The sequence below is a fragment of the Pelodiscus sinensis genome, chromosome 3 (genome assembly GCF_049634645.1).
Source record: "Pelodiscus sinensis isolate JC-2024 chromosome 3, ASM4963464v1, whole genome shotgun sequence".
NCBI lineage: Eukaryota > Metazoa > Chordata > Testudines > Trionychidae > Pelodiscus > Pelodiscus sinensis.
This window is the reverse complement of record NC_134713.1, coordinates 146,629,378-146,655,664: the sequence shown is the minus strand read 5'-3', so window position 1 is coordinate 146,655,664 and position 26,287 is coordinate 146,629,378. Positions and strand designations below refer to the sequence as shown.

The following is a 26,287-nucleotide window of genomic DNA, read 5'->3' as shown; positions in this document are numbered from 1 at the left end:
TTCTATCCATCCATTTATCCAATCCACATTCCCTTAACTTGCTGGCAAGAATATTGTGGAAGACCGTATCAAAAGCCTTGCTAAAGTCAAGGTATATCCACTGACTTTCCCTCGTCCACAGAGCCAGTTACCTCATCATAGAAGCTAATCAGATTGGTCAGGCATGACTTTCCCTTTGTGAATCCATGCTGACTATTCCTAATCACTTTCCTCTCATCCAAGTGCCTCAAAATGGATTGCTTAAGGATCCGTTCTATGAGTTTTCCAGGAACTGAGGTAAGACTGACCGGCCTATAAATTCCCTGGATCGTCCTTCTTCCCTTTTTTGAAGATGGGCACTACATTTGCCTTTTTCCAGTCATCCGGGATTTCTCCCAACCTCCACAACTTTTCAAAGATAATGGCCAAAGGCTCCTCAATGACATTTGCTAACTCCCTCAGTACCCTCGGATGCATTAAGTCTGGACCCATGGATTTATGTATTTAGCTTTTCTAAATAGTTCCTAACCTGTTATTTACCCCCCAAGGGCTGTTGATCTTCATTCCATCTTGCGTCACTTAGCGCATTAGTCCGGGAGCCCACCTTGTCTGTGAACACAGAGGCAAAGAAAGCATTGAGTACTTCACCTTTCCCCACATCATCTGTCACTATGTACCTCCTTCATCCAGTAGGGGCCACACACCCTCTCTGATCACCTTCTTGTTAACATGCCTGTAGAAACCTTTCTTGTTATCCTTCACATCCTTAGTCAGTCGCAATTCCATTTGCGCTTTCGCCTTTCTGATAACCCCCCGGCATTCTCGAGCTAGACGTTTAAACCCCTCCCAGGTCATTTGTCCAAGTTTCCACTTTTTGTAAGCTTCCTTTTTGTGCTTAACTTCACCAAGGATTTCCCCTGTAAGCCAATCCGATCTCCTACCATGTTTGCCTCTCTTGCTACGCATCGGGATGGTTTCTTTCTGTGCCTTCAATAAGGCTTCTTTAAAATACTGCCAGCTGTCCTGGACTCCTTTCCCCTTCATGTTAGCATGCCAAGGGATTCTGCCCATCAGATCTCTGAGGGAGTCAAAACCTGCTTTTTTGAAGTCCAAGGTGTGTATTTTACTACTCTCTTTTCTTCCTTTGGTCAGGATCCTGAAATCTACCATCTCATGATCACTGCTTCCCAGGTTGTCACCCACCTCTACTTCCCCTATTATTTCCTCCCTGTTTGTGAGCAGAAGGTCAAGCTGTGCACGGCCCCTGGTCGGATCCTTCAGCACTTGTACCAAGAAGTTATCTCCAACATTCTCCAAAAACTTCCTGGATTCCCTGTGTACTGCCGTATTGGTTTCCCAACAGATGTCAGGGTGATTAAAGTCCCCCCACAAGAAGCAGGGCCTGCGATCTGGAAGCTTCTCTCAGTTGTCCGAAGAAAGCCTCATCTACCTCATCCTCCTGATTCGGTGGCCTGTATCAGACACCAACCACAACATCACTGCTGTTGTTTGCTCCTTTAAAGTTAACCCATAGGCTCTCAACAGGTTTTTCTCCCTCTTTATTATAGTGCTCTCTTACATATAGTGCAACTCCTTTTCTCCCCTGCCTGTTGTTCCTGAACAGTCTATACCCTTCCATGATAGTGCTCCAGTCATGCAAGTCATTCCACCAAGTCTCTGCTATCCCAATTTAATCATATTTTTTGGACTTGGCCAGGGCCTCCAATTCTTCCTGTTTTTTGCCCAGGCTTCTCACATTAGTGTACAAACACCTCAGATAACCAGTTGATCGCCCTATCTTCTCCGTTCGAATCAGGGGTCCTCCTTTGTTTCTCGTTCCTCTTTGCATTTCTTCCCGGTATCCGACTGTCCCACTCCCCTCAGGGTTTTGGTTACCATCCCCCGATGAACCTAGTTTAAAGCCCTCCTCACTAGGTTTGCAAGCCTGCCCGTGAAGATGCTCCTTCCTCTCTTGGTTAGGTGGATCCCATCTCTTCCTAACAATCCTTGTGCCCGGAACAGTTTCCCATGGTCAAAGAAACCAAAGCCCTCTCTGCGACACCACCTCCACAACCATGCATTTACTTCCTCAGTTCGACAATCCCTGCCCAGTCCTTTCCCTTCAACAGGGTGGATGGACAAGAACACTGCTTGCGCTCTGAATTCTTGGATCCTTCTTCCCAGCACTCCACAATCCACAGTAACCCACTCAAGGTCATTCTTGGCTGTATCGTTAGTTCCCACATGGAGAAGCAGAAAAGGGTAGCCATCTGAAGGTTTGATCAGTTTGGTAAGCCTCTCAGTCACATCCTGAATGCGAGCTCCCAGTAAGCAGCACTCCTCTCAAGATTCCATGTCTGGACGGCAGATGGATGGCTCATTCCCTCTTAGGAAGGAGTCCCCGACCACCACCACTCGTCGTTTTCTTTTGGGGGTGGTGGCCATGGAACCCCCATCCATAGGACTACGCATCCCATGCCTTCCCTTAGATGGTGTTCCCTTGTGGTTTCTTCCTTGTGAGGTCCCTTCCAAAGCATTCAGCACTGCAGAGCCTGTGGAGAGAGCCTGAAAGCAATTACTTACCTCTATAGCATTGGGGAATTCTCATGCTGGCCTTTTTCCCCTTCTAGTTACATGCTGCCAGTTCTCTTCCTGGTCCCGTATTGCCCTCTCTGGCTCTGCTGCCTGCTGTGCTTGAAGGATTAAACGCTGTCTTCTATTGAGGAAGTCTTCATCCTCTCTGATCGAGGGTAGATTGAGGGGGAAGCCTCACTCACAAACGCAGGGGAAAAAACTAACAAAAAAAACCACACACCAACCCTCACTCAGAAACACAAGCTCAGCACACAGTAAGAAAGCCCAGTAACAATACACAGTTCCCTCAAGAGTCCTGTAGCTGCTTCTCCTTTACCTGGAGAACTCCCTCTCTAAACTCCCTGTTAGCACACACCTGTTCGCAAGCACACTCCTGCCCTGAGCCCCTCTTCATTCCCCCAACACTCACCCCTTCACACACCCAGCTTCCTACCTTGTCCCTCCCACATTCCCAAGGCCCTGCCCTGAGTCCTGCACCCCTCCCCCCACCAACCCCTTGCCTCTGGGAACCCCAGGTAAGTCTTCTAGTTATAAATACAATACAGTACACAACAAAAAACAGGACTACATATGTAGCACTTTAAAGACTAACAAGATGGTTTATTAGGTGATGAGCTTTCGTGGGCCAGACCCACTTCCTCAGATCAAATAGTGGAAGAAAATTGTCACAATCATATATACCAAAGGATACAATTAAAAAAATGAACACATATGAAAAGGACAAATCAAATTTCAGAACAGAAGGGGGAGGGGGTGGGGGAGGTAAATGTCTGTGAGCTGATGATATTAGAGGTGATAATTGGGGAAGCTATCCTTGTAATGGGTAAGATAATTAGAGTCTTTATTCAGACTTAAGTGTAAAGTGTTGAATTTAAGCATGAATGACAGTTCAGAGGATTCTCTTTCAAGTGTAGTCTTAAAAGGCCTTTGAAGTAGGATGCAGGTAATCAAGTCGTTGAGACAATGTCCTTTCTGGTTGAAATGGTAAGAAACTGTTTTTTCTTTGTGATCCTGTCTAATATCTGTTTTGTGGGCATTGATCCTTTGGCGAAGTGTCTGAGACGTTTGTCCAATGTACATAGCAGACGGACACTTTCGGCACATGATAGCATAAATTATATTTCTGGATGAGCAGGAATATGTGTTCTTGATCTTATAACGCACTTGGTTAGGTCCAATAATGGTATCAGCAGAGTGAATATGTGGACAAAGCTGGCAACGGGGTTTGTTGCAAGGGAAGGTACCAGAATTAGTATTAGTGTGGTATGTCCTGTGGTGGTTGGTAAGAATCATCTTGAGGTTAGGTGGTTGTCTATAGGAGACTATGGGTCTGTAAAGTATTCTAAATCTTCTTTCGCATGTCATGTTCAATGCTATATTTCTTCGTCAAAGTTGGATGTCCAAGCTCTCGAGCCAGTGAATAGTGTCGCTGGTTAAATTGCAGATATCCTCCAGTGAGCCAGTAAATTTTCATGTTGGGCATTCCGCAGCAATGTGATACATAGTTTGCAGACTGCCACAATCACAAATTGGAGATGGCAACAAATTCCACTTATGTAGTAGATAACTGCACTTGCCCTGACCATTCCTCAGTCGGTTTAGGACATACCACAGTCCCGGGGGAAGGTCAAAGCCTTTCTGCTCAGTGGTGGGATCCAATACAAGATGTTTGGGATGTCTTTTTGCTGCCATTTAGCTCGCCATAGTTCCTTGACATTGGCCCTGACTTCCTTCCCTCGATGCCAGGAAGGCTTACGGGATTTTAGATGCAATGTTGGTGGCTGATCAAAGTTTTTCTGGATGGGAAGAGGTTGGCTGCTGCAGCTGATACATTGGTATAATCTATCTTCCTGCTTCTTTTGATGAATGCTTGGTGGGGCAATGTTTGCCAACAGCGGTAACCATTCTATTGCAGTGGGCTTTAAAGTTCTTGTTATCACTTGCATGGCGCTATTCAGTTGAATGTCGACTAGCTTTGTGTGGGAGCTTTCTGACCACACAGGAGGGCAATATTCAGCAACAGAATACACCAGCACTATTGCTGAGGACCTCTAGGTGTGTGCTCCAGTTCCCCCAACTGGTTGTAGCAAGTTTTCGTAGAAGATTGATCCCTTGGCTTTAGTTTCTCCTTTGTTTGTTCTAGATTGCGTCGGAAGGAGAGCGTACGGTGAAGTGTTACGCCTAGGTATTTGGGATGTGGTTTGTAAGCAATCTTTTTTCCACAGAAAACAACATCAAGTTTTGCAGTGGCATTATGGTTGTCTAGATGAAAAGCTGTGACCACAGTTTTGTCTGGATTCGGTTTGAGCCACCTCTTCTGCAGGCAGTTGGATATGGTCAATAGGTCGGATGTTAGCATCTGGCTGACAGTTTTGAAAGATTGCAATTGTTCAGCCAGTGCAATATCATCTGCATAGATAAACATTGCAGAGACAGTATTTGGGATGTCACTAAGATAGATGATAAATAATGATGGTACCAGTATGGAGCCCTGAGGGAGGCCATTATTCAGTGTTCTGAATCTACTAATGCTATTATTGAGATGCACACGAAACCGGCGGTCGCATGGCTGACAATAGCCAAAGTGTCAGACGGTACTGAATCAACCTTTATAGTTTGCATAATAGTTACTTGCACCACACTGTGTCGTATGCAGCTGACAGATCGACAAGAGCTATGCCAGTCTTCATTTTTGCCTGGTAGCCAGCTTCAGTTGTGGTTCTGAGGGCCAACACCTGATCGCATGTACTTCTGCCTGGCCTAAAATCAGCCTGATCTTTTAATAACCCAGCCTCTATGGTGGCAGACAAATGAGCCAACAGTGCTTGCTCCATCACTTTGCTGGTAGCGGAAAGAAGTGCTATTGGTCTGTAGCTTGAGGCACTTTCCGGTGGTTTTCTATTCGTAAGAATTGCAATCACCTTTGGTTGCTTCCATTATGTAGGGAGGCAGCTTGTTTGGTGGATAGATGTGAAGAGTGCAGCCAGCCAGTTCTTCCCCTTCGATCCTAAATTTTTCAGAAACTCGGGGAATATTCCATCTACGCCAGCGGCTTTCTTGTTCTTTGTAGCTGCTAATGCTATTTTAATTTCTTCTTCTGTGTATGGAGCAGAGAAAATGCTGGATACTCTAAATGAAAACAGATTAGAGTTCTAAACAAATTAAGAGAACCTAATGATGTTATTGAAGGGACACTGGCAAGTATCACACATTTTGTAACTTCATTTATAAATGCATTCTCCTTACAAAAAAAGGTTGGGGATACATTTCCTCAAGGTTTTTATTTTTTTCCATTTAATAAACATTGAAATTTGCCAGCTATCCTACAACAGCCTGCCGCTTTTGTGTCATATAGAGAAAAGATTAATCATGACCAAAAAACCCAACTGTTTTGTTTTGTTTTTCATTTTGGGAGGCTGTTTGGTTTTGCATTTACAGAGCTGGATGAGTGAAGAACATAGTTTCATGTAGACATTTAATGTAGGAAAGGAAATTTATCAGACAGTAATGTTACCTGATTAGAATGATTAGGTTTGAAATACCTCCAGGTACTTGCTTTTATATAGGAAAATAAAGCTTTTGTTATTTCTTATTCAGTTGCCTAAAAACCGATCCTTCCAGTTAAGTTCAACATTCCAAAGTCTCTTTATGGTAAAATAAATTGGATTATACATTGTTAACACTAATTGAGAATCATAACACTTAAGAGTATCTTATAATTATTTGTAAATACTGAGGATGCTTGAAATGTATTAATACAAGTCCATAACATACATCTTAAATAGTTCAAGTGCACCTCACTTTGAGAAGAATAACTAGCCTTTTGCCGTACCAGATTCATCTCACTCATCAACATACTCAGATATGATAGGTCTTTATATCCAAAAACATCTCTGTTGGGTCAGATCCTGTGATGTGGATAGACCTTGCACCCTTACAAAATCTCTGATTTCATTGCAACTCCATATAGGTGAAGTATGTTGCAAGACTGGAAATTTTAAGGATGTCTGCATAGCATTTGATAATAAACAGGAGTGAGTATTCCATCCTAAAACAAAAAACAGGACTGTGTAGCACTTTAAAGACTAACAAGATGGTTTAATAGGTGATAAGCTTTCGTGGGCCAGACCCACTTCCTCAGATCAAAAGTGGAAGAAAATTGTCATAACCATATATACCAAAAGATGCAATTAAAATTTTTTTGATTTGTCCTTTTCGTATGTGTTGATTTTTTAAATTGTATCCTTTGGTATAGAGAAAATTTTCTTCCACTATTTGATCTGAGGAAGTGGGTCTGGCCCACAAAAGCTTATCACCTATTAAACCATCTTGTTAATCTTTAAAGTGCTACACAGTCCTGTTTTTTGTTACAGCTGCACCAGACTAACATGGCTACATTTCTACCACTATTCCATCCTAGGTTGACAGCCACAGGGTAGCAGAGCTCATGCTGGTGCTCTGAAACCAGCTGAATAGAAGTAGTGGCAGTGAAAAATATAAATAATCTGATTTAAGAATTTCAACCAGCAAAATGAAAGCCTTCTAATTCCTTGCTCTAAAATTATTAGTTTAATTATTTTGACACATGTAAACATCAATTTTTCTAAATAACATTTTATTTAGAGCTGGATTATAGTTTATTAATGTATGCTTAGTATTTTGGCAGTGCAAGTGGTCAAATAATACACTCTAGAGCAGACTCTTAGAGATCATCTATATTAGCTTAATTTAGTTATGACGCAAGTGGAGGATTTGCTCCCATCATTTTACCCTGTGATGTCTTATTGTAGAAGAGCTGCTCTTGATTCGGAAACAGTGCTGTCAATAGGTCCTCAGGCCAAAAGAAGGGAACGTCAGAGCTTCACCAAAATACTTACTTTTTATATTTTGCTGCCATGTTATATGTAACTGGACTTGCTACAGCAGCTAAGGTTGTTTAATCATTATCACTTTCTTTACAAACACTCCTAGAAGACTTACCTGGCATTGCCCAGGTCGAGGGTGGCAGGCAGCCTGCCTGTTAGCTTCTCCCTGGGGCTGGATTGGGATGGCAGGGGCTGCGCTACCCATCTGCCAACTTCTTCCAGGGGGGCAACCTGGGGCAGGGGCGAGGGTCACACCATTCACCTGCTGGCTTCAGCCCAGGGGCAGCAGAGGCCACATAGGCCCTCGACAGCTTTTCCACGTGAACTGCCCACGAGCTTCTCTCAGGGGCCAGCAGGGACCACATAAGCCACCCACTGGCTTCTCCCTGGGAGTGGGGTGGTTTCTGTAGTTGTGTCAGTATAACTGTTCTTGCTCTCCCACCCTCCCTTTCTGTTTGATGCAAAACAATCTCATTCCACACACATCCCATTGTCCTGGCACAACTAAATCTTGACCTTGCAGTTATATAATTCAAACTATTTTAAACCAAACAAAAAAAAAGCAATCTACAATATCCTTTGGAGGAAGCTGTATTCTATTAGTATGTTTTTATTTGGAGAGAGCAGGGGAAATGAATTTAAAAATAAATGAAAGCACACTTTTTTTGTGTAAAACTTGCTGTGTTGCTGACTAGATATCAAGCACTCTCAAAAATTAGATTGGGGAACTACTGTCATATAAATCCTTAAAAAAAAATATGAAAATCTGTAATGTCTTCCATGGAACTGCCCCACCCTCTGCCATAAACATTGTTTGATTTATTTGTTTCCAGATTTATAAACACTTATGCATTGATGCATGCACATCTGCCCTATTAAATCCTGCTCACGTGGTTTAATGGGAAGCTTTTCCCGGAGGATATGACAAGCATTCACTTCTGTTGAGTCAGTGCTTTCATTTTATTAATTATAAAATCAAACCTGTATGAAAAGAACATATCTGTTACAGCAGGGGTGTCCAAACTTTTTTCAAAGAGGGCCAGATTTGATGAAGTGAACATGTGTGAGGGCCGACCATTTTGCCTGACATTCTTTGAACCATTAAAATTAAATGCAAATTAACTATTTTATGCAAAGTTTATTGCAAACGGCAAACGACATAACACCAACTATACATGTTGTGTCCAAATATATTTATAACTGATTTAGACCAACTGACATTAACTGAGATTTTACAATGTAGTCATCTCAATTGAAAAAAAAACTTGCCTACACTAATGTGAAGGGTGAAACTGAGATCTGGACTGCAGCACATAGGCTAGGTCTGGTTCAAAGGCAGTGGTTTTGATGCGCAAAATGTCACGCAGGTGAGAGTCACTTAGTCTTGTCCTCACGCGGTTCTTGTTAAAGTTCATAGCAGAGAATGTCTTCTCACACATATATGTTGAGCCAAACAAGCTCAGCATTTTCTTAGCCAATGTTCGAATCTCTTGAAACCGGCTCTTATCCAGTTGGCGGTAAAAGTTCACAAGAGAGAGCTGTTGGTGACGACTGCGTAACTCGCTGTCACAATGCAGCTCAATGAGCTCGAGCTGCAGCTGATCTGGAGCATCCTCGGGGTCAACAGAGAATGGAGAGGAGAAAAGGCTGATCTCCTTTTCAATAGCTGCAAAGTCCTGAAAGCGCCGTTTAAACTCCCCAGCCAGAGATGCAATGTCTGCTGCATACCTGCTCGTTTGCGCACTGATATTGTCCTGTGGAAAACTGTTCATTATTTCCTGCAACGCTGAAAAATGTATGGTATTGGGCTGTGTTTGTGACAACTGCCTTATGAAAAGTTGCAGCTTTGTCCCAAAGGCTTTGAGGTGTGAATAAAGCTGGTTCACCGCTGCATCTTTCCCCTGAAGACTCGTGTTCAGTACATTCAGATGCTTTGTTATGTCAACTAGAAACCCCAAATCAGCCAGCCAAATAGGATCAGATAGTTCTCGCATTGGTTGTCCCTTTGTTTCCAAGAATTCTCCGATTTCCTTTCTGAGAGAGTAGAAACGCTGCAGTGCAGACCCCTGACTGAGCCATCTTACATCGTTGTGATATAAAACATCTTCGTATTCAGCCTGGATGTCCAGTAGAAACTGTTTAAACTGGCGGTGGCACAGGGCTTTAGAGCGAATAAAATTAATAGTCTTTAGCACCGGTTTCATAACATGATCATATTTGAGATGTTTAGCACAGAGAACTTGTTGATGAATGATACAATGGAGTTTAATAGCTTTGCCTCCTTCTTCGATCACCTTGTTACAGATTAGGGTTGATAATCCACTTCGTTCACCAACCATGGCAGGTGCCCCATCAGTAATAATCCCAGTAACTTTGTTCCAAGGCAGTTTCATGTCATCTATGGCGGAACTAACAGGAACAAATAAATCTTTTCCTCTTGTTTGGTCCGTAAGGCTCTGGAGGTCAAGTAGCTCTTCAGTCACATTCATTTCATCGTCCACCCCTCTCATAAAAATCAGCAACTGAGCGGTGTCAGATAGGTCCGTGCTTTCATCACAGGCTATTGAAAAGAAGTCAAAATCCACTCCTTTGGATGTCAACTGTCTCTTAATATCTGATGAAATCTCTTCAATTCTCTGTGCTACAGTGTTACGAGCCAGGCAAATGTTGGCAAACTCTTGCTTCTTCTCGGGACAGATATTCTCAACCATTTTCATAACGCATTCTTTGATAAAGTCACCCTCAGCAAAAGATTTGCAATTTTTAGCAATTAACGTTGCCACCTCATAGCTCGCCCTTGTGGCATTTTCATTTGACTCACGGGCTCTTATGAAAAATTTCTGTTGTGACATTAAAACAGCTTCAAGTTGCTTCAACTTTTCACTGTGGTCGTGCCCTGTAAGCTTGTCGTATGTGCTATGTCTCGACTGGTAGTGTCTCTTGACATTAAATTCCTTATAAACAGCCACAGTCTCTTGGCATATCAGACAAACACAGTGATTCTCTATTTCAGTGAAGAAATATTCCACTTTCCACCTGTCCTGGAAGTGGCGGCCCTCACTGTCAACTTTCCTTCTCTTATTTACAGTCGCCATTTTTTTAAATTGACCAGAAGGGGAAGGGATCATGTGAGCGCAGTGCCAGAGGTTTAATACACTGCCCAAGTAATACACTGCACTAATACACTGCCCAACAAGAATTCTCTTGCCTTTGTGGCTGTTTGTGGCGAAGTCTCTAATGATGAGCTCCACGTGCCTGAGCCCGTTTGTGGCGAAGTCTCTAATGTTCGCAGCTCCACGTGCCTGAGCCCGCCAGGAAGCTGACAGTGCGCAGGGCCAATCACAGATACTGAGATTGAGCAGCTGCGGAGTCCGTCCCTGCACTCTCAGCCCCAAGGTAGAGGGCTTGCAGGGTCAGAGGCGGGCGGAGAGCGCAGGGCACGCTGGCCTCATGGCGGCCCGGGGACAGGGCAAACCCGTAGCCAAGCGGGGGAGCGGGGCTGCGGACGTGCCCTACATGGAGGACTTTAGGACCGCAGCGGCCGCCATGGACGGCGGCGGCGCGGCCGGAAGCGGCGCCAGTTCAGAGGAGCGCCGGGGAGCCAGGAGAGGGGGAGGAAGCGGGGGCTGTCCCCGCACTCTCAGCCCCAAAGCGGAGTGCAGGGGCAGGGTTTGGGACCGCGGCGGCGGCCCGAAGCGGCGCGCTGCGCACGCCAGTTAAAAAAAGCACCGGGGAGCCGGGAGAAGCGGGGGGCCGTATTAAATCCGACCGCGGGCCGCATTTGGCCCGCGGGCCGGACTTTGGACATGCCTGTGTTACAGCATCCAGGTCCTGTGAGAGCAATTGTTGCTGTTACACTTTCCAGCCTATAGGAAGGGTCAATTACTCTGCTTCAGTTTAGCAGTAAGTAGAGGGGTGGAGAAGATGCTGTGGCCCTACTAGACTGTGTTCATGGATCTCCCAGACTTCCCGTTACCTTAGGTCAGGATTGTTCCCAGCTTGTCCCCTGCTAGCTGAGACCTAGAGTTGTCCTACTCTGTCACCTTTTCAGTTATCTTCTTCCTAATTCCAAATTCCATGGGTTCCCTTCATATAGAGAAATAGAATATATGCATTTACCTGTCCCCACCCAGGAAGGGGTCAAAGATCCTGACACCTCTTGTGCATGATCCCTAAGCAAGGAACAGTAAGAACAGATTTGTATGCTACTTCCTGGAGGGTTGCAGAATTGGAACTACTAGTGGATGAGAGATAAGCCACATCAGCAGAGGAAGATGTGATGCTCACCTGGGGTATAGATAGTAAGGTGCTTGTTACAGCCATGAAAACTGGGACAGTGGCCATAGTAGCTGCTGCACTTTTGAAGAGACTTCATTGAGAGCTGGGGCAGGAGAAGGAATTGGCTATTTATAGAACCCCACATAGATACAAATTTGTATTTACATCCTATATCTACGATAATGAGCCATGGATATTTGCATTCATATTTGTGGATTTGGATACCTGTGAATATAAAGCAGATATCCACAAATTTGCAGGGTTCTAGATACAAAATTTGTATCTGCATCTGCATTCATAACTGCATAAATGAGCTGTGGATATCCACATGCACATCTTCAGATACCTGTGAATATAAAGCTATCTGTGGATTTCCAGGGCTCCGGTTATTTGGTGGGGATGAATGTGTGAATGAAGTGGTGAATGGATAAATAAGGTGCAAAGAGTGAATTGTGTGTGGAACCACCAAGTCTGACTTGTTGGTGAACAAATGGGATGAAGAGGTAGTCTCCAAAGAGAGAGAGAGATTCTCTGCATGCTGGTGGGTGGTAATTTGCCAAGACTTATATATGACAGTGTAAACAGAGAGAGAAGCCTTCTTCCCAATAAGCTTTTTCTTAAACATTTTCACTGGCACAATTCCACTAGAGATCAGTGTGGAAGCAGTAGTGTAAATTTACTGCCATATATAAACATAGCTGTATCTAAATTTATGCTGTTTCTGAAATTATTGAGAAAAGGTGAGATTATGCTAATAGAGCTTTTCTCTTACATCCATTGACTTTTCAGGAGAAGTGCTCCCACAATGCTCCTGCAAGCACTGCTACATTACTAGTATCCTGAGGATTATTTTAAATACCTGCTGTGCACATGAAAAATTGAAAGAACTGATTCACAACTCTGTTTTGTGCAGCTCTGTCATTTTGTGCAAGTTATTTAACTTGCATATTTGCATATAACCATAATGTTCAGTTCTGTCGTCAATTTTATCCTGTCCCAAGTTGTGGCAGAGGTAGGCTAGAGCTGTGCAAAACTTGGAGGTTATAAGGCTTTAGATATGCATAGGGTGAGCAGGTGCAAATTGTGTCTAGGGGTTCTAGAATACGCTGTTGTTTGCTGGATGTCTAGGATTGCTGGCCTATAGGTTGGTGTAGGGGTGTCTGGGACAGGTACTATCTGAAAGAGAGAGATGTGGCTAGGCTCTCACTGGGAGGCATGGTGTCTGGTTGGAAGAAACTGAGGCTAGTACTGAATCCTCATCTTCTGTCCTTACTCATCACCAAGCCACCTGTTGCTTAGGTGGTATTGGGAATAGCCAGGGGAAAGACTAGCATGCTTCTTGTTGGCCTGAATGCAGGCTTCATAGCTGCTTCTAGCAGCCTCAGTAGATTTGCAACTCTTGCTTGCAGCACAAGCCCAATTCAGTGAGAGATTCTGGCTGAGGTATAGACAGACTTCAATAGGATATGTATGATTGTCACGTGAGATACATGACACTTGGCAGCCACACTGGCTGGAGAACGTTCAGACTCTGTGATACTACAGCAAAGACTAATTCAAAGACTTAAGTGATGTGTTTGAGATAGTGGTCCGATTGGGAAGGACTGCGTTTTGACAAAGAACTTCTAGAAAAATCCATATTGGGCCACCTACTTATATTTGTTTTTACTAGAATGGAAGGAACACTAACTTAACTCCCTCTCCCCCCCCCCCCCCCCCGCAAAAAAGACAAATTAAACTGTAGAAAATAATTATATTTTGAAAAATTACTACCCTAAGGCAGACAGTCAAGTGATTCCTTTTGTCAGTCCAGGTAATGCTGGTAACAAATAGTGCAATCGGAAACTATAACTGCTAGTGCAGAAGAATTAACAATACTATTTCTTGTCTTCTAGGTGCATTTCCTCCGTTACCAGGTCAAGCAAAGGCTCTTTCCCGAAAGATGACCCTCAGCAACCTGTGGCTTGTTGTCATACAGTCCCTTGCGTTTTTGTCGGGTGGTATGTGGTACTGCATCTTTCAGTATTTTTATCATTGCCTATTTTAAAAGTTGAAAGGGACCTGAGGACACCTTGAGAAGCCAGGCTCTTGCAAATCTGCATCATGTTTATATGTGCAAATGTGAATATACAAGAGTAAAGGAAAATGCTGGATGGATTTTTACCCCTCTTAGGGGAGATTTTAAACTCCACTAAATGTGAGGATCAGTTATATTGTGACCTGATGTATTTTAAGAACTGTCCATATTTTTAAAAGGTGTATACCCCCCCACGCTCTTAAGCGAATTCAACATTTGGACAAGAGGTGTAATTGTACAACCACCATAGAAGAAAATCTGCAACAAGAATGTTCTAACACTACAGGTATTGTAGTTAAAGCTCAGAAAAGTAAGCAACTTTGTTTTTCCTGTAGTCTGTACTACAAATTGTGTGGTAGATATCCTTCGTTTGCAAAAACTGAAGATATACTGCTGGGATCAGTTAAACATATTCTGCAGAGCTGGTTATGATATCTTAACTGTTCTCTGATCAGCCATCATTGTATTAGACGCACTATTTCTAAGGACAACACCCAAATGAGAGCCAGTGTCAGCAATGGGGTTGTTTTTTTGCAAGGGGGGGGGGGGGCGGAGAAAACAGTGCTCAGAAAGGTGTTTCAGTATCATAATGTGTTTTAAAAATGGTGTGCACCTGATAAATCAGCCCATTACTATTGAACATCTAATGTCCATATTCTAGTGTATTCCTTCTTGTGAGGGAACTTTAAAAAGTCACATCACTTGATTTAGTTCCCTTTTGTGTTCAAAATGTGTCCCATAAATTGATTATTGTCTTTTTGCAAAATGCACTTTTAAAGTTGAAAATACAGTGAAGGAAAAGTATGTAGCTTAGGGAAAATAGCAAGCTTTATCTATAGCAACTTGGAATCTTAAGAGGCATTAATTCTTTCTGCTGTGTTGGATACCAAACTTGAGCCCATGTGATGATTTTATAGCTTATAGAGATTTCTTTTCATTTGTTGTAACAGCACTAAAGACATTTTGGCACAGGGCTTAACCAAATCATCTCAGCATTTTTCTTAGGAAGAATATTAGGAAGCTGATCTCTTTAAAAAGATGCGTAGAAGTGCAGGCCTAAAGCTATAGGAAAATGTTCAACCTATCTGTGGAAAAAATACACAGAATACAGAAGGCAGTATTAGCCTGCCACCATGCTGAAAGTGTCAGTCTGAAAAGGAGAATTAAGAGGCAGCCTGGCACAAAATAGATTTTCTGGGGTCTGGCTCACAAATCTTCTGATGGAACATCAGCACTGTGTGTTCTCACTTCTGATCAGGTTAGTGGGCATCACATTCCTGTGATTACACTGAGATACAAAAGAACTATTCCTAGAATGCCATTATTCTCTATAAAAACATATGATGTAATAAGAACTTAGAGAATTACTATGGTGTATTATCTTTCTTGGATTAGAACTCTGAGAGTAAAGTAAGGCAACAGTCGTTGTCTACGTTGAGTTAGTGATAGAGACTCCCTGTTTCCTTAAGCTCATGACGAGTTTTGATAAGTGTACAGAATAAAAATATAAAACATAACTTCATATTTTCTTTTTGTCCTGGGTGGGGTAACAAACCAAAAAAGGGAAAGATGTGTATTTTTCCTGGCTTAGTGGGGGGAGAGAGTGACCTAGTTAACTACGCCAAAAATACAATGACTTGATCATAAGGTCACTCAGCATGGTTAATTACAAAATGATGCATTATAGAAGATCAACTGAAATACCTCATGGACTGTTATGATACCACTAAGGTGAAATGCTGAAGACAGTGTTAATGTTTAGATTACTGTCGCGCGCGCGCGCGCACACACACACACACACACACACATACATACACACATACACACACACACACACACACACACACACACAGTAGAAGAACATTTTTCTTTACATTTTTGTTCCATTGCTTACAAGCTAAAGTTTATTTCATCTGCCATATTGCAGGACGATGCAGGGAAAGTTCAGTGACAACCATCATAAATGTGTCCATAAATAGCAGGCCAGATCTGAAGAAAAGTGTACTGGAAATGATCTGCAGAATGCAAATGGCAGACTCTTTATTTGTCTTGCTTTCATATGATTTGGTTTGACTGATTTTGTTGATACCCACATTCCAACAACTTATTTGGTTTTGACTTGGGAAGGAAGGGGATGATATAAAAAGGGAAGATTGTGTCTAAGCAAGTTGCACAACAGTAGCATGCATTAGACTACTGCATGCAAAAGTATATTGCTTTTCTAATGCAGTATATTGTTTCCAGTGGCCTAGCATGACACACTAAATACTCACATGCTGCCTAATGAAATAGTAGGATTGAGCAATAGGTGCCAAGATGGGTATATAATTTATCTAGTCTCTTTGATTATTATCAACATGTTTCTTTTTTAATATCAACATGTTTCTTTTTTTTATATATTGGAAAATGTTTTTGTTTTAAGCACTGATTGTAGTTTCAGTGGGAGATTGTCACATTAGATTGGTTCTCTCCGATCTGCACTGGAAGTTGTGAAGAGTATGTCATGATCTTAGTATGATTGAATTAAGTGACATTGAAAAGACACTGCTGTTAGGAATTCTGAGTAGGAGTCATGGACTTAGGTATTGGTTTATGAAGGAGTTTAAACAGGAGTGATAATAAAAAATTCATTTAAGGGAAAACATAAAATGTAAGTAATATATAGGAAATACGGTAATGAAGTCCTCTGCTGGTCAAGACTGTTTGAAGATTAGCAGGTTATCTTGCAAAATATGCAATTTCTTTGATAATTCATTCACCGTCACCTGGTTAGTTATCTTAGCTGTAGTGGACACTGCTGTAAGTCACACAGAGGTTTTCCATTCAGAACAGAGATGTCTCTGGACGGAAAAATGCACCTAGTAGAAAATTAATTTAGTGGTAAAAGTGACCTGCCACGTTTCAGTATAATTTAATACAACTTTGAATTGGTGGTGTAACAGGCAGTTTTGTGGAGGAATGTGTAAAACAGATTGAAAATATCTGCAGGAAATTTAGTTTTACAGATTGTGGAACTATTAATTTCTCTACTGCTTTGGAATATGAGGGAAAACTAAACAGAATTTTTTTATAAAAGCCGATAATGTTGGTTCCATGTTTCAGATAGTATTTATCTTAAAACTGTTTTAATAACCACTTTCAGGGGGGAAATATAGCCTTAGTAGTTTAGAATTGCTGCTTTTTTGGATCCCGTTAAATGACCAATATTGTACCATTCATAGATTATGGAACCAGTGTTTTTTCCCTTTTGTGACCATCCTTTCCTTACAGGTCATCTTGTAATTTACAAACCATTTTCCCAACTATTTTAGTCATGATTTACCTTGAAAAGGGGGTTTAAGTTGCTTTAGTCATACTTTAAAAGCCAGGCTTTTGTGTTACTCAGAATAGTTGATCTTTCTCTTCTAGAAGTTATTGGAAATAAGGTGCAACTTACTACATTTAAAATGTAACTACCATTGTGGTGATCGTATTCATTATTCACCCATTTCACAAAAAGATGGAGTTATCTCTCCCCTCCCCCCCGATTACCACAAGTGCTGTGAACCTTTACATGTGTTTGTAGAAAATAATAAAAATACCGAATACTGTGTGTGGTAGGAATTACTGGTCCACTTTACCTTGGCATAACATTTATCTTGGGACCAAAGCTACTTAAATCTGTGATTTCCAAATTGCAAAACTGTTTGGAGGTTGAATTTTGAGGTTTGTTTTTGGTAGTTTCCCTGAACTATTTTGTGCCGATCTAACAAAATCAAATGGAATAAAGTAACTGTACAACTGATGGTACTGCACTGTTTTTGGAAATAATGCAGCCATATGAACGAAAATGTATTTTGCAAAATTACATATTTGTTAATTTTTACATTTAATTGTTTTTAAAACCGTAGGAAGAGCAAAGTTAAAAATTTTAAAACACCTGTACTTGAGTTGAGAGGTCTGATTACATTAATGTTTTTGAATGGTTTTATTTTTATTATGTATAACTGTAGGCTATATGGCTGTGATTCAGAGAAAAATCTTTAAAAGTAAGAAGTCTATGCATTTTACAGTTAAACTTTTTATTTTACCATTGGGTAATAAAACAATTATACATTGAACAGCTGTTGTGTTAAAGTGAGTTAATTTCCTTTAAACTTATTACAAACGAGTTTTTGTACTATGAAATCTTAGGTTTCTTGATGCTATATTGCTAATTGTGTGTGTCTGAATTGTCCTCTCCCTATTGTGTGTGTATCTGCATATTTGTTTATGGTCAGAATGAATGCAGAAACTTGTCGTTAGTTTTCTAAAAGTGGTTTTGCACAAGGCTGGTCACACTTGATTTATTTTATTTCGTCCTTGGATATTTTTATCAAATCTTTTCAACAATCAAGACATTTTTCAGAAATGTAGATACAGAAACCAAAAGAGATTTTTCTTTACAAAGTAAAGGTGACTCTTAAGTACAACAAATTAAAGTTGATTTTTTCAAGATTCCATGCTTTTAATCTTTAATAGTTATATTTTTGTTTGTGGGAGGGCAAGGTTTTATTAAATGCCCACTGTGTTTACTATGAAACATCAAGTAGCAAAACTGTTTTTCCATTCACAGTGCAGCTTGGGTTTTAGTTAGTGCATATATAAGGCATTACTGCATTTCACTGTATAGATGCTGTTTGTGAAGACTTGTCTTTCTGGGTCAGACGCTGTTTTTTGAACTAACAAAAGGGAAAGTGGGGAGAAGACGAGTAACGTCTGCAAATCCTTTCTCCCAGAAAACTTTCTTTACATTTATTGGAAGCTTTGGTGGAATAAGGACTGCAGAATTTGGCCTAAAGATTCTAGAGCTAGGACATGCTTTCCTTCTTTATCTAAAATCTTCCTTGAAGTTTATGGTTGTTCAGGGCATATAAAGAACACAGAATCTGGGTTCTAAGTATGCCATGGACTGTGTTCAATCTAGAAAGATGGGAATTTTTTCCTAAAAAGTGTGTTGCCATCTTGTGTATTTCTGACATGTGAGTTGCTCTTATTATTTTAAACAACTTCAGCTAGGCAAAGTAATCTACAGAGCAACATACATTCTGTGACCCTGGACTGTATCTCTTAACAATAGCACTTAGTGTTGTTTTTAACTTAGTTAAATTAACTTTTTAACAAATACTGTATACAGTAATAAGTAACAGAGAAATGGAACTCGGTGCAAGATGCATCAGTATATTCCAAAATCTGTAGAACATAGTAGTGGCTGTAGTTATGTGTCTGTCTTCATTTCGCTTCTGGATTTTGTTTTTCCATGCTGTGTTTTTTCTGTGATCAGTGAAAAAGATTTATAGAGAAAAGGGGATAAAGGGAAAACTTGAAAGCTGAATTTAAAGCTCTAAGAGATCCAATGCTGACTGGCCCTGTTCTCATGTTGAAAAAAGCCATTGTTTTAAATTCCTGCTTAATATGAAAATGGGGTTTTCTAAGTTCCTTACTGCTGGAAGAAATGTATTTTTTAAAAGGAAAAAAGTCCCTCTTTGGTTATGAGACTGTCAGCTGAATAAGCTGGTGTGATCATATCATGACATGCTGATCAGATATAATCAATAAATTTTTACCTCACAGGGCTCATAATCTTGTACTTTTGCTTCTCTGGTAATGTCTTAATTTGTCTTGTGGATTCCTGGCTTAGCAAACACCAAGAGTTTCCACTGAAGCAGCAAACAAGAAAGGTGATATGAGTGTCACACATGTACATATGCAAGTACTCCCCATACATACACATACACAGAGAGAGAGAGAGAGAGAGAGCGCTTTGAAGAAATTTTTGATTTGGCAAAAAATCATGTACAGTGTGAAACTGACTCAAATATAATTCAGTGGCGATACAGGGATTCCAAACGCTCGCACGCGCAGACACACTCTTGTTCATCATCCACCCCAAGCTGATAAGGGAGAAACAAAATCAAGGCCCAACAATGTATTTCTCAACTGCTACCTCTCCAGCTCATTGAGTGTAGGCTTCCTTTAAAGGGAGCTATGACATCATATCCATCTTTATAATCATGGTGGCCACAATGCTGGAACCATGAATTGAAAGTAAGAGGGTTATCTAGAAGAGCCTGACAAACTGAGAGCCTACAGCAGGGTCCACTCTCAGCTCCAGTATTTTCTCGTGGCCAGTAAGGGAATTAGCTCTGGTAGCCAATGTGCCTTGCTCTGGTGGTTCTGTGCCCATCACCTCTTCTGCTCCTGGTCCCCTATCTTTCCAAGGACGACAACATCTTTTTAATGACACAGTCCTCCCACTGTGCCACACTCTGTACTCCTCTCCAAATTCTGGGGGAATGTATCATAGTTCAATGTCCAGTCTCTTCCTGCTGCAGCTCAATGACTGACCACTTCCTCAGTGGTGAGGGGGCAGGAGGGAAAGGGAGAAGAACCAGGCTTGCCTGCAACTCTGGATCCCAGCCCAGGGACCCTGTAGATAGTTGCTACCTTCTGCTTCCCCTCTGACTTCTCAGTAGATCTCCTTGGACTTCCCCCATGGTCCCAGCACCCTCTCTGCTCTTGCTGCACGATCCCTGCAGCCTGCCTGGAGCTGTCTTTAGCAACACTGGTCTGGATCTCTGCCTGGAATACTGCTCTGAATAGGATGTTTGATGCCTTCACCCAGTCCTCCCTCCTCAGGCTCCAGGGAGTGACTAAAACTGTTCTGCAGCCCTTCTTATATGGGCCAGCCTAGCCCATATAAGACTGGCTGCTCTTCACAACCCCTCTTCCATTGGCTGCTTCCAGAGCAACCTCCAAGGGCTTAGAGCCCTTAGAGCAGTGGTCTCCTACCTTTTTACACCCAAGAGCACTTTTTAAATGTCAGGACAAGCCAAGATCTACCCCAAGATCCCACCCCTTTCTTGAGGCCCCACCCTGTCTGTTCCCCTTCTCTCCATCACTTTCTATCCCTGGCCCTTATATGGATACACTGCTGCTTTTTTTAAATCTTTCTGATGGAAGAGTTTTTTCCAACATTTGGCCCATCTAGACTGGGCCAAATGTTAGAAAAAACCCTTCCTTTGGAAGCCCCCTTATTCCTCATGGAACGAGGAATACAGGGGCTGCCAAAAGATCATGTTTGCTGGAAAAACTCCTGTAGTCTAGCCGTGCCCTCACTGGGTTGAGACAGGAGGTGCAGGCTCTGGGGTGGGAATGAGGGATTTAGGTGTGGGAAGGGGTGAGAGGTGCAAGCTCTGGGAGGGAATTTGGGTGCAGGAGGAAGTAGAGAATGCTCAAGGAGAGGGGCTCCAAGCTGGGGAGTGTTGGGCTCAGGTAGAATATTGGAGTGCTGAGCAAGCCACAGGCTTTTGGATGTGAGGGTGCAGGAGTTTGGGTTGTGGTGTGTGAAGGGCTCAGGGCAGAGAAGTTGGGAGTACGTTGGGCTTAGGACACAAATTTGCAGTGTGTGAATAGTGCAAGAGTGTTGAGGCAGAAGGTTGAGGAGTGGGGGTGCAGGAGTTTGGGGATGAGAGGCTCAGGACAGGGGGTTCCAGTATATGAGAGGCTCAGATTTGGGGTCGGAGTGGGAGGAACACGAGTGTTATGATGCTGTGGTCAGATGAGGTCTTGACCCCATTTGGGGGCTTGTTGGCCAGGCTTCATTTTTAAATAAAATACTGTCAAACACAAAAGGTTTCAGCATTGTCTTTATTTGTGAGAGGGGCAGGGAACCTGTTTTGAGTCAGGGGTCACTGACCCACAGAAAGTCAGTCGGGGCCACACAAGTGAGATACAAAAACACAACTCCTCCAGACTCCTCAAGCCTCACTAATGTGGCTCCAACTGTGCTGCTGGGACAGGGGACAGGATGCTGGTGGGTGCTGGCGCAAGGAACAGGGTGCTGGGGCACGGGATAGGGTACTTACGGAGTCTGAGTGGGGGGGAAAGGGGGAGGGACCAGTACCTGGGGATCCTGCAGCTGTGTGCCAAGGCCCAGAAAGTGCGTGGGCTGCTCCCCCATCCCCCAAACAGCAGTACAGTACCTGAAATGCTGGTCTGTCACATGCCGGGGACTTTCTTCCCCTGCTGGAGGGACGGGGACGGGGGGGGGGGGGGGGAAGAGTCCCCGAGTGTGCCAGCTCCAATTGCTCGGGCAGCACGTGCCTTGCTCTTCCGCTCCCCACAGCAGTGCATCCTGCCTGAGCAGCTGGAGCTGGTGCGCTGGGGATTTTCTTCCCCTGCTGCCTTCCTGCATGGGAGATAATGGGGGGAGTGGAAGTCCCCAACTGCCCCAGCTCCAACTGCTCTGGCAGCACGTGCTTTGCTTCTCCATTCCCCATGGCAGTGTGCACTGCCTGAGCAGTTGGAGCTGGCGCAGTCCTGGACTCTCCCTCCCTCCCCATTCTCTCCCCCATGCACAGGAAGGTAGCAGGGGAAGAAAGTCTCCAGCGGGCAACAGATCAGCGTTTTAGGTATTGCACTTGCTGTTTGGAGAGGGGGGAAGAATAGTCCGTGCACTTCCAGAACCTAGTGTGCAGCTGCAGAACTACTGCCCACCCCACAGGAAGCCTGCGCTACCTCTGTTGTCCCTGGAAGTAACGTCAGTGCGGGGTTCGTATTGGGGTAGGGGCAACGAGATGGGGGGGCTCCCAAAAGCCTTGTGATTGACTGGTCGAGCCCCCAAGGTTGACCCATTGATCACGATCAACAGGTTGGTGACCATGGCCTTAGAGCCTAGTGTGAGGCAGGTGCTCTTGTAGGAAAATGTGTAACTTTCAAAAGGTGAGCATGATTTCAACTATTGCATGTTGAAAGGAGAGAAAATGCTACTTGCTGGTCCTGGGAAGGTGTCCTATTACCAATATCCTTTCAGGAACTTCAGACCCAACCATGCATAAATTGACAACTAGATAGATTTTATTTTTTCATGCCTTTCTGCTTCATTCTGTGCTTTCATACACAGCTAGCTGGCTGATATGATTCAGTCCTGCTCAGGAGAATGGGGTTGTGATGGTCCAAGCAACCTCAAAGATAACAGGATCTAATATCTTGAGAAGGCTAAAAAATGCTTATTCCATAACGTTCATAAACATTTTTAATACCTATTTTAAACATTCAAACTGACAGGTATTTCCAAGGAGTATTAGAGAAATAAGATGGGTGAGATAAGATCTTTTAGTGGATCAATTTCTGTTGGTGAGGACACATCTACACTATGCGGTAAAGTTGAATCTAATATGGTTAATTTCTTATTTCCTGATTTTACGAAGTCGAAGGTCTGTGTCTTCACTGCAGGGAAAAATTAAATGCGGTCCAAAATAGTGTGTCCCCATTAGGGAGCTTACCATCAACTTAGTGAGTGAGGCGCTGTGGGCACCTTTGCATTCCGGGCTATGCTCAGTAGCTGCTGCGACCAAAACTCTGCAGCGGGTAGTTAGAGGGGCGTATGTTGCCAGTGTCCCATGAGGCATGAGTCCAGGGGTTGGCAACCTCCAGCACACATGCCACAAGTGGCACTTGAGCCGATTTCTCATGATACGCAGGGCAGGAGCTCAACTCCACCCCTGCCACCCATGTAGGCGGGAGCTTGTGCTGCAACTCCAGCCTCAGCTGTAGGCCAGAGCACTAGCTCTGGTTTCCTGCTGGGGAGGATGGGAGAGGCGCATGTGCATCCCTGGGGCTGCCCCTCCCCAACCTGGAAGTGCAGCTCCTGGGAGCTAAGGGGTTAACACACTCCCTTGGCTACAGGCTTCTTACTTTGGGAAGGAGCAGGGCTGGCCTTGCTCCACAGAGCTGGGGCTGGGCAGCTGGCACATGTGGCTGCTCCATGCAGGCTTTGTACACTGTCAGGGAGCCCATTCCCCAGTGCCCCTCTGTGCCCAGCTAGGCTGGAGTCAGCTCTGGTCAGCCCTGGGCTCTTCCTGCCCCAGTCCCAGAGCTGCAGACAAAAGGGTGATCTGGGCAGGAAAGAGACTGTTTCCCCTCTACTCCCCGCACCTCTCCTCACCCCAGCACTGCTGCCCTGCTGGTAAGTGCACTGGGGGCACAGAGATGTGGGGGCAGAAAGGGGGATGAATGAGGATGTGGGGGCATGGGACAATGCAGGGGATCAGGCTGGAGGGGCAGAAGTTACATGGAGGGGGTGGAACAATGCAGGGGATCAGACGGGGGGATCGTGGGGCTGAGGGGAGCAAGCCTGGACTAAAGGGAAGATGTAAGGGGGGGATACAATTTTACTTTGCAGAAGCTGCACTTTCCGTTACTCCCCACTTCTTTTCCTCCTTCCCCAACTAGCTATTTGGCTGCATTCTCGCTCTTACCTTTTCTGCATTACTACCCCAACCCCCTTCTGCCCCCAAACTGACTCCCTCTCGTACCCCCCCCCACATCCTCTCCTGCTACCAAACTCCCTTCCAGACCCTGCCCTCCTCACGCGCTCCTATACCCCACCTCTTGCCAAGATCCTGCATCTCTATTTCACTCGCTGGTGGCCCTGTCCCACACATTGAATCCCTCATTTTTATTTTTACCCCAGAGCCTTAGGGGGTTCACAAAATCTGCTAACTCTGGAACCCCAGAAAAGTAAATCTGGTTTGTGGGGAAGCCCTGAACATCAATCTCCCTTGTCCCTTCCCCCTTGCCCCACGGGGGCTGGAGCACCAGAGGAGTGAGGTGTGTCAGTTGTGGACCACATCAGTGAGGGTTGTGGGTTTTGGATGAGTTTTTTTGCTTCTCACTTGTGTGGTCCCCAACTGATTTTTCTGTGGGTTAGTAGTTCCCCACCCCTGCCATAAAGAAAACATTGAAGCATTTTGTTGGACATAATATTTAATTTTACTTAAAATGAAGTTTGATAATCTAACATGAGAGTTAAAATGCTTAATTTGTTTAATAATTTAAATTAAGCTGTTCTCCCCAGCTGCAGCACTAGCAAAATGGCTCAGGTGTAATTATGAAATTAATGGTGAGTTTCCATTAGCAAATGATAGTCCATGGAAAGGTTTGCATTGACCTAGGTGGTCCATGGGGTGCGCAGTGGCGAGCCACCCCTACGTGCTCCCTGGGAGAGTGGCACGGCCGAGGCAGGAGGGTTACATTTTGGCACACCGTTTTGGAAAGGTTATTGAACCCTGATCTAGTCCTTCCCCCTTGCATGAGATTGAGGGGAAGCAGTATGCTCACACCTTATGGTACCCTGGTCACCCGCACAGATGCCACAGCAGCATGAGCATGGATCCCACTTTGCAGCAAGCTGTTACGATAGTGACATGGGTCGTGGTGCGCCTAATGATGCACTACTTGGAGAGCATATGCATGTTGCTCTTCCAGGAAGAGGGTGAGGATGAAGTTCAGTATGGTATGGGGGGCCTACTCATGCAAGATTTGGTGTTGACACTAGTGCAGCCACCAGTCAATCCTCTGGACACAGTGCAACGCTGTGAGACAAACTCAGACTGGTGTGACCACATTGTGATGCAGACATGGGACGATCATCAGTTGCTTTAGAACATCCAAATGCTCAAGGCCATGTTCCTGGAACTTAGCAAATGACTTTGCCCTGTCCTGAGGCGCCACAATACCCAAATGAGACCTGCTGTGACCCTGGCGAAATGCATAACAATTGCCCTACTGGTGGGGCTGTGTGTCAAGGGCCTCTCTTACCCAGGCCACCACTGGGCTGGTCTCTCACTCCTAACCCCAGGCTATGTCTACACTGACAGCTTCTTGCGCAAGAACAGACATTCGTTTGCAAAAACTTGCCGGCTGTCTACACTGCACGAGCGTTCTTCCAGAAGTAAATTTACAGTACAGCGTTGTAAAACAGGGCTTCTTCCGGAAGAGTTATTCCTCTCCCCACGGGGAATAAGCCCTCTTCCACAAGAGCTCTTCCAGAAGAGGGCAGTGTAGACAGGCAACTTGAATTTCTTGTGCAAGAAGCCCCTATGGTTAAAATGACCCTCAGAGCTTTCTTGAGCAAGAGAGCATCTACACTGCCATGAATGCTCTTGTACAAAAGCACATGGCAGTATAGATGCTCTCTTGTGAAAGAGTTTTTGCACAAGAACTCTCACAAAAGAGTTCTTGCGCAAGAAGCTGCCAGTGTAGATGTAGCCCCAGAGTTTGGGGTTCGCAGCAGGTGTCTGTGGTAGTGAGCCCAGCAGTGCCTCCTCAGACTCCCTCCCTTGCTGCCTCCATCTAATGCTGTTGCAGATTGTTCTCTCAAAAACTCTGTCTTTCTCCACCACCTCTCTTCTATCTCTCTCACCCCCAGCTTCCAACTGTTGAGGCTTTTAAAGGCCCTCAGTGAGCCAGCAGAGGAGTCAGCTGGCCCCAATTTGCCTGAGCCAGCTCCTTCCCAGCTGCATCTAATTGGGCTGCAGTTCTCTGCTTCTTCTCACAGGGGTTTTTCCCTTTGGGGCTGCTTTTTCCCCCCTCTGCGCTCCGGCTCAGTGGGTGCCATTCCCCTGCCCCACTGTAACTTCTGGGAAGGAGGAGGAGGAGAGGCAGCAGGATGCAGAAGCTGCTCTTCCCC

General features: G+C 44.0%; 1 protein-coding gene across 8 annotated transcripts in view; it reads left to right on the top strand.

The window, feature by feature from the left end:
* Positions 1-26,287, top strand: part of LPGAT1 (lysophosphatidylglycerol acyltransferase 1) — a 252,317-nt gene that overhangs the window by 149,672 nt on the left and 76,358 nt on the right. For 6 of the 8 annotated variants that reach the window (XM_075925141.1, XM_075925145.1, XM_075925139.1 and 3 more), the window contains one exon: positions 13,613-13,717. In XM_075925141.1, coding sequence (XP_075781256.1) covers positions 13,613-13,717 — 105 coding nt within the window. Of the gene's footprint in view, positions 1-13,612; positions 17,895-26,287 lie in introns of those variants that run through there. The other 2 variants (XM_075925143.1, XM_075925142.1) reach the window with 1 other exon arrangement.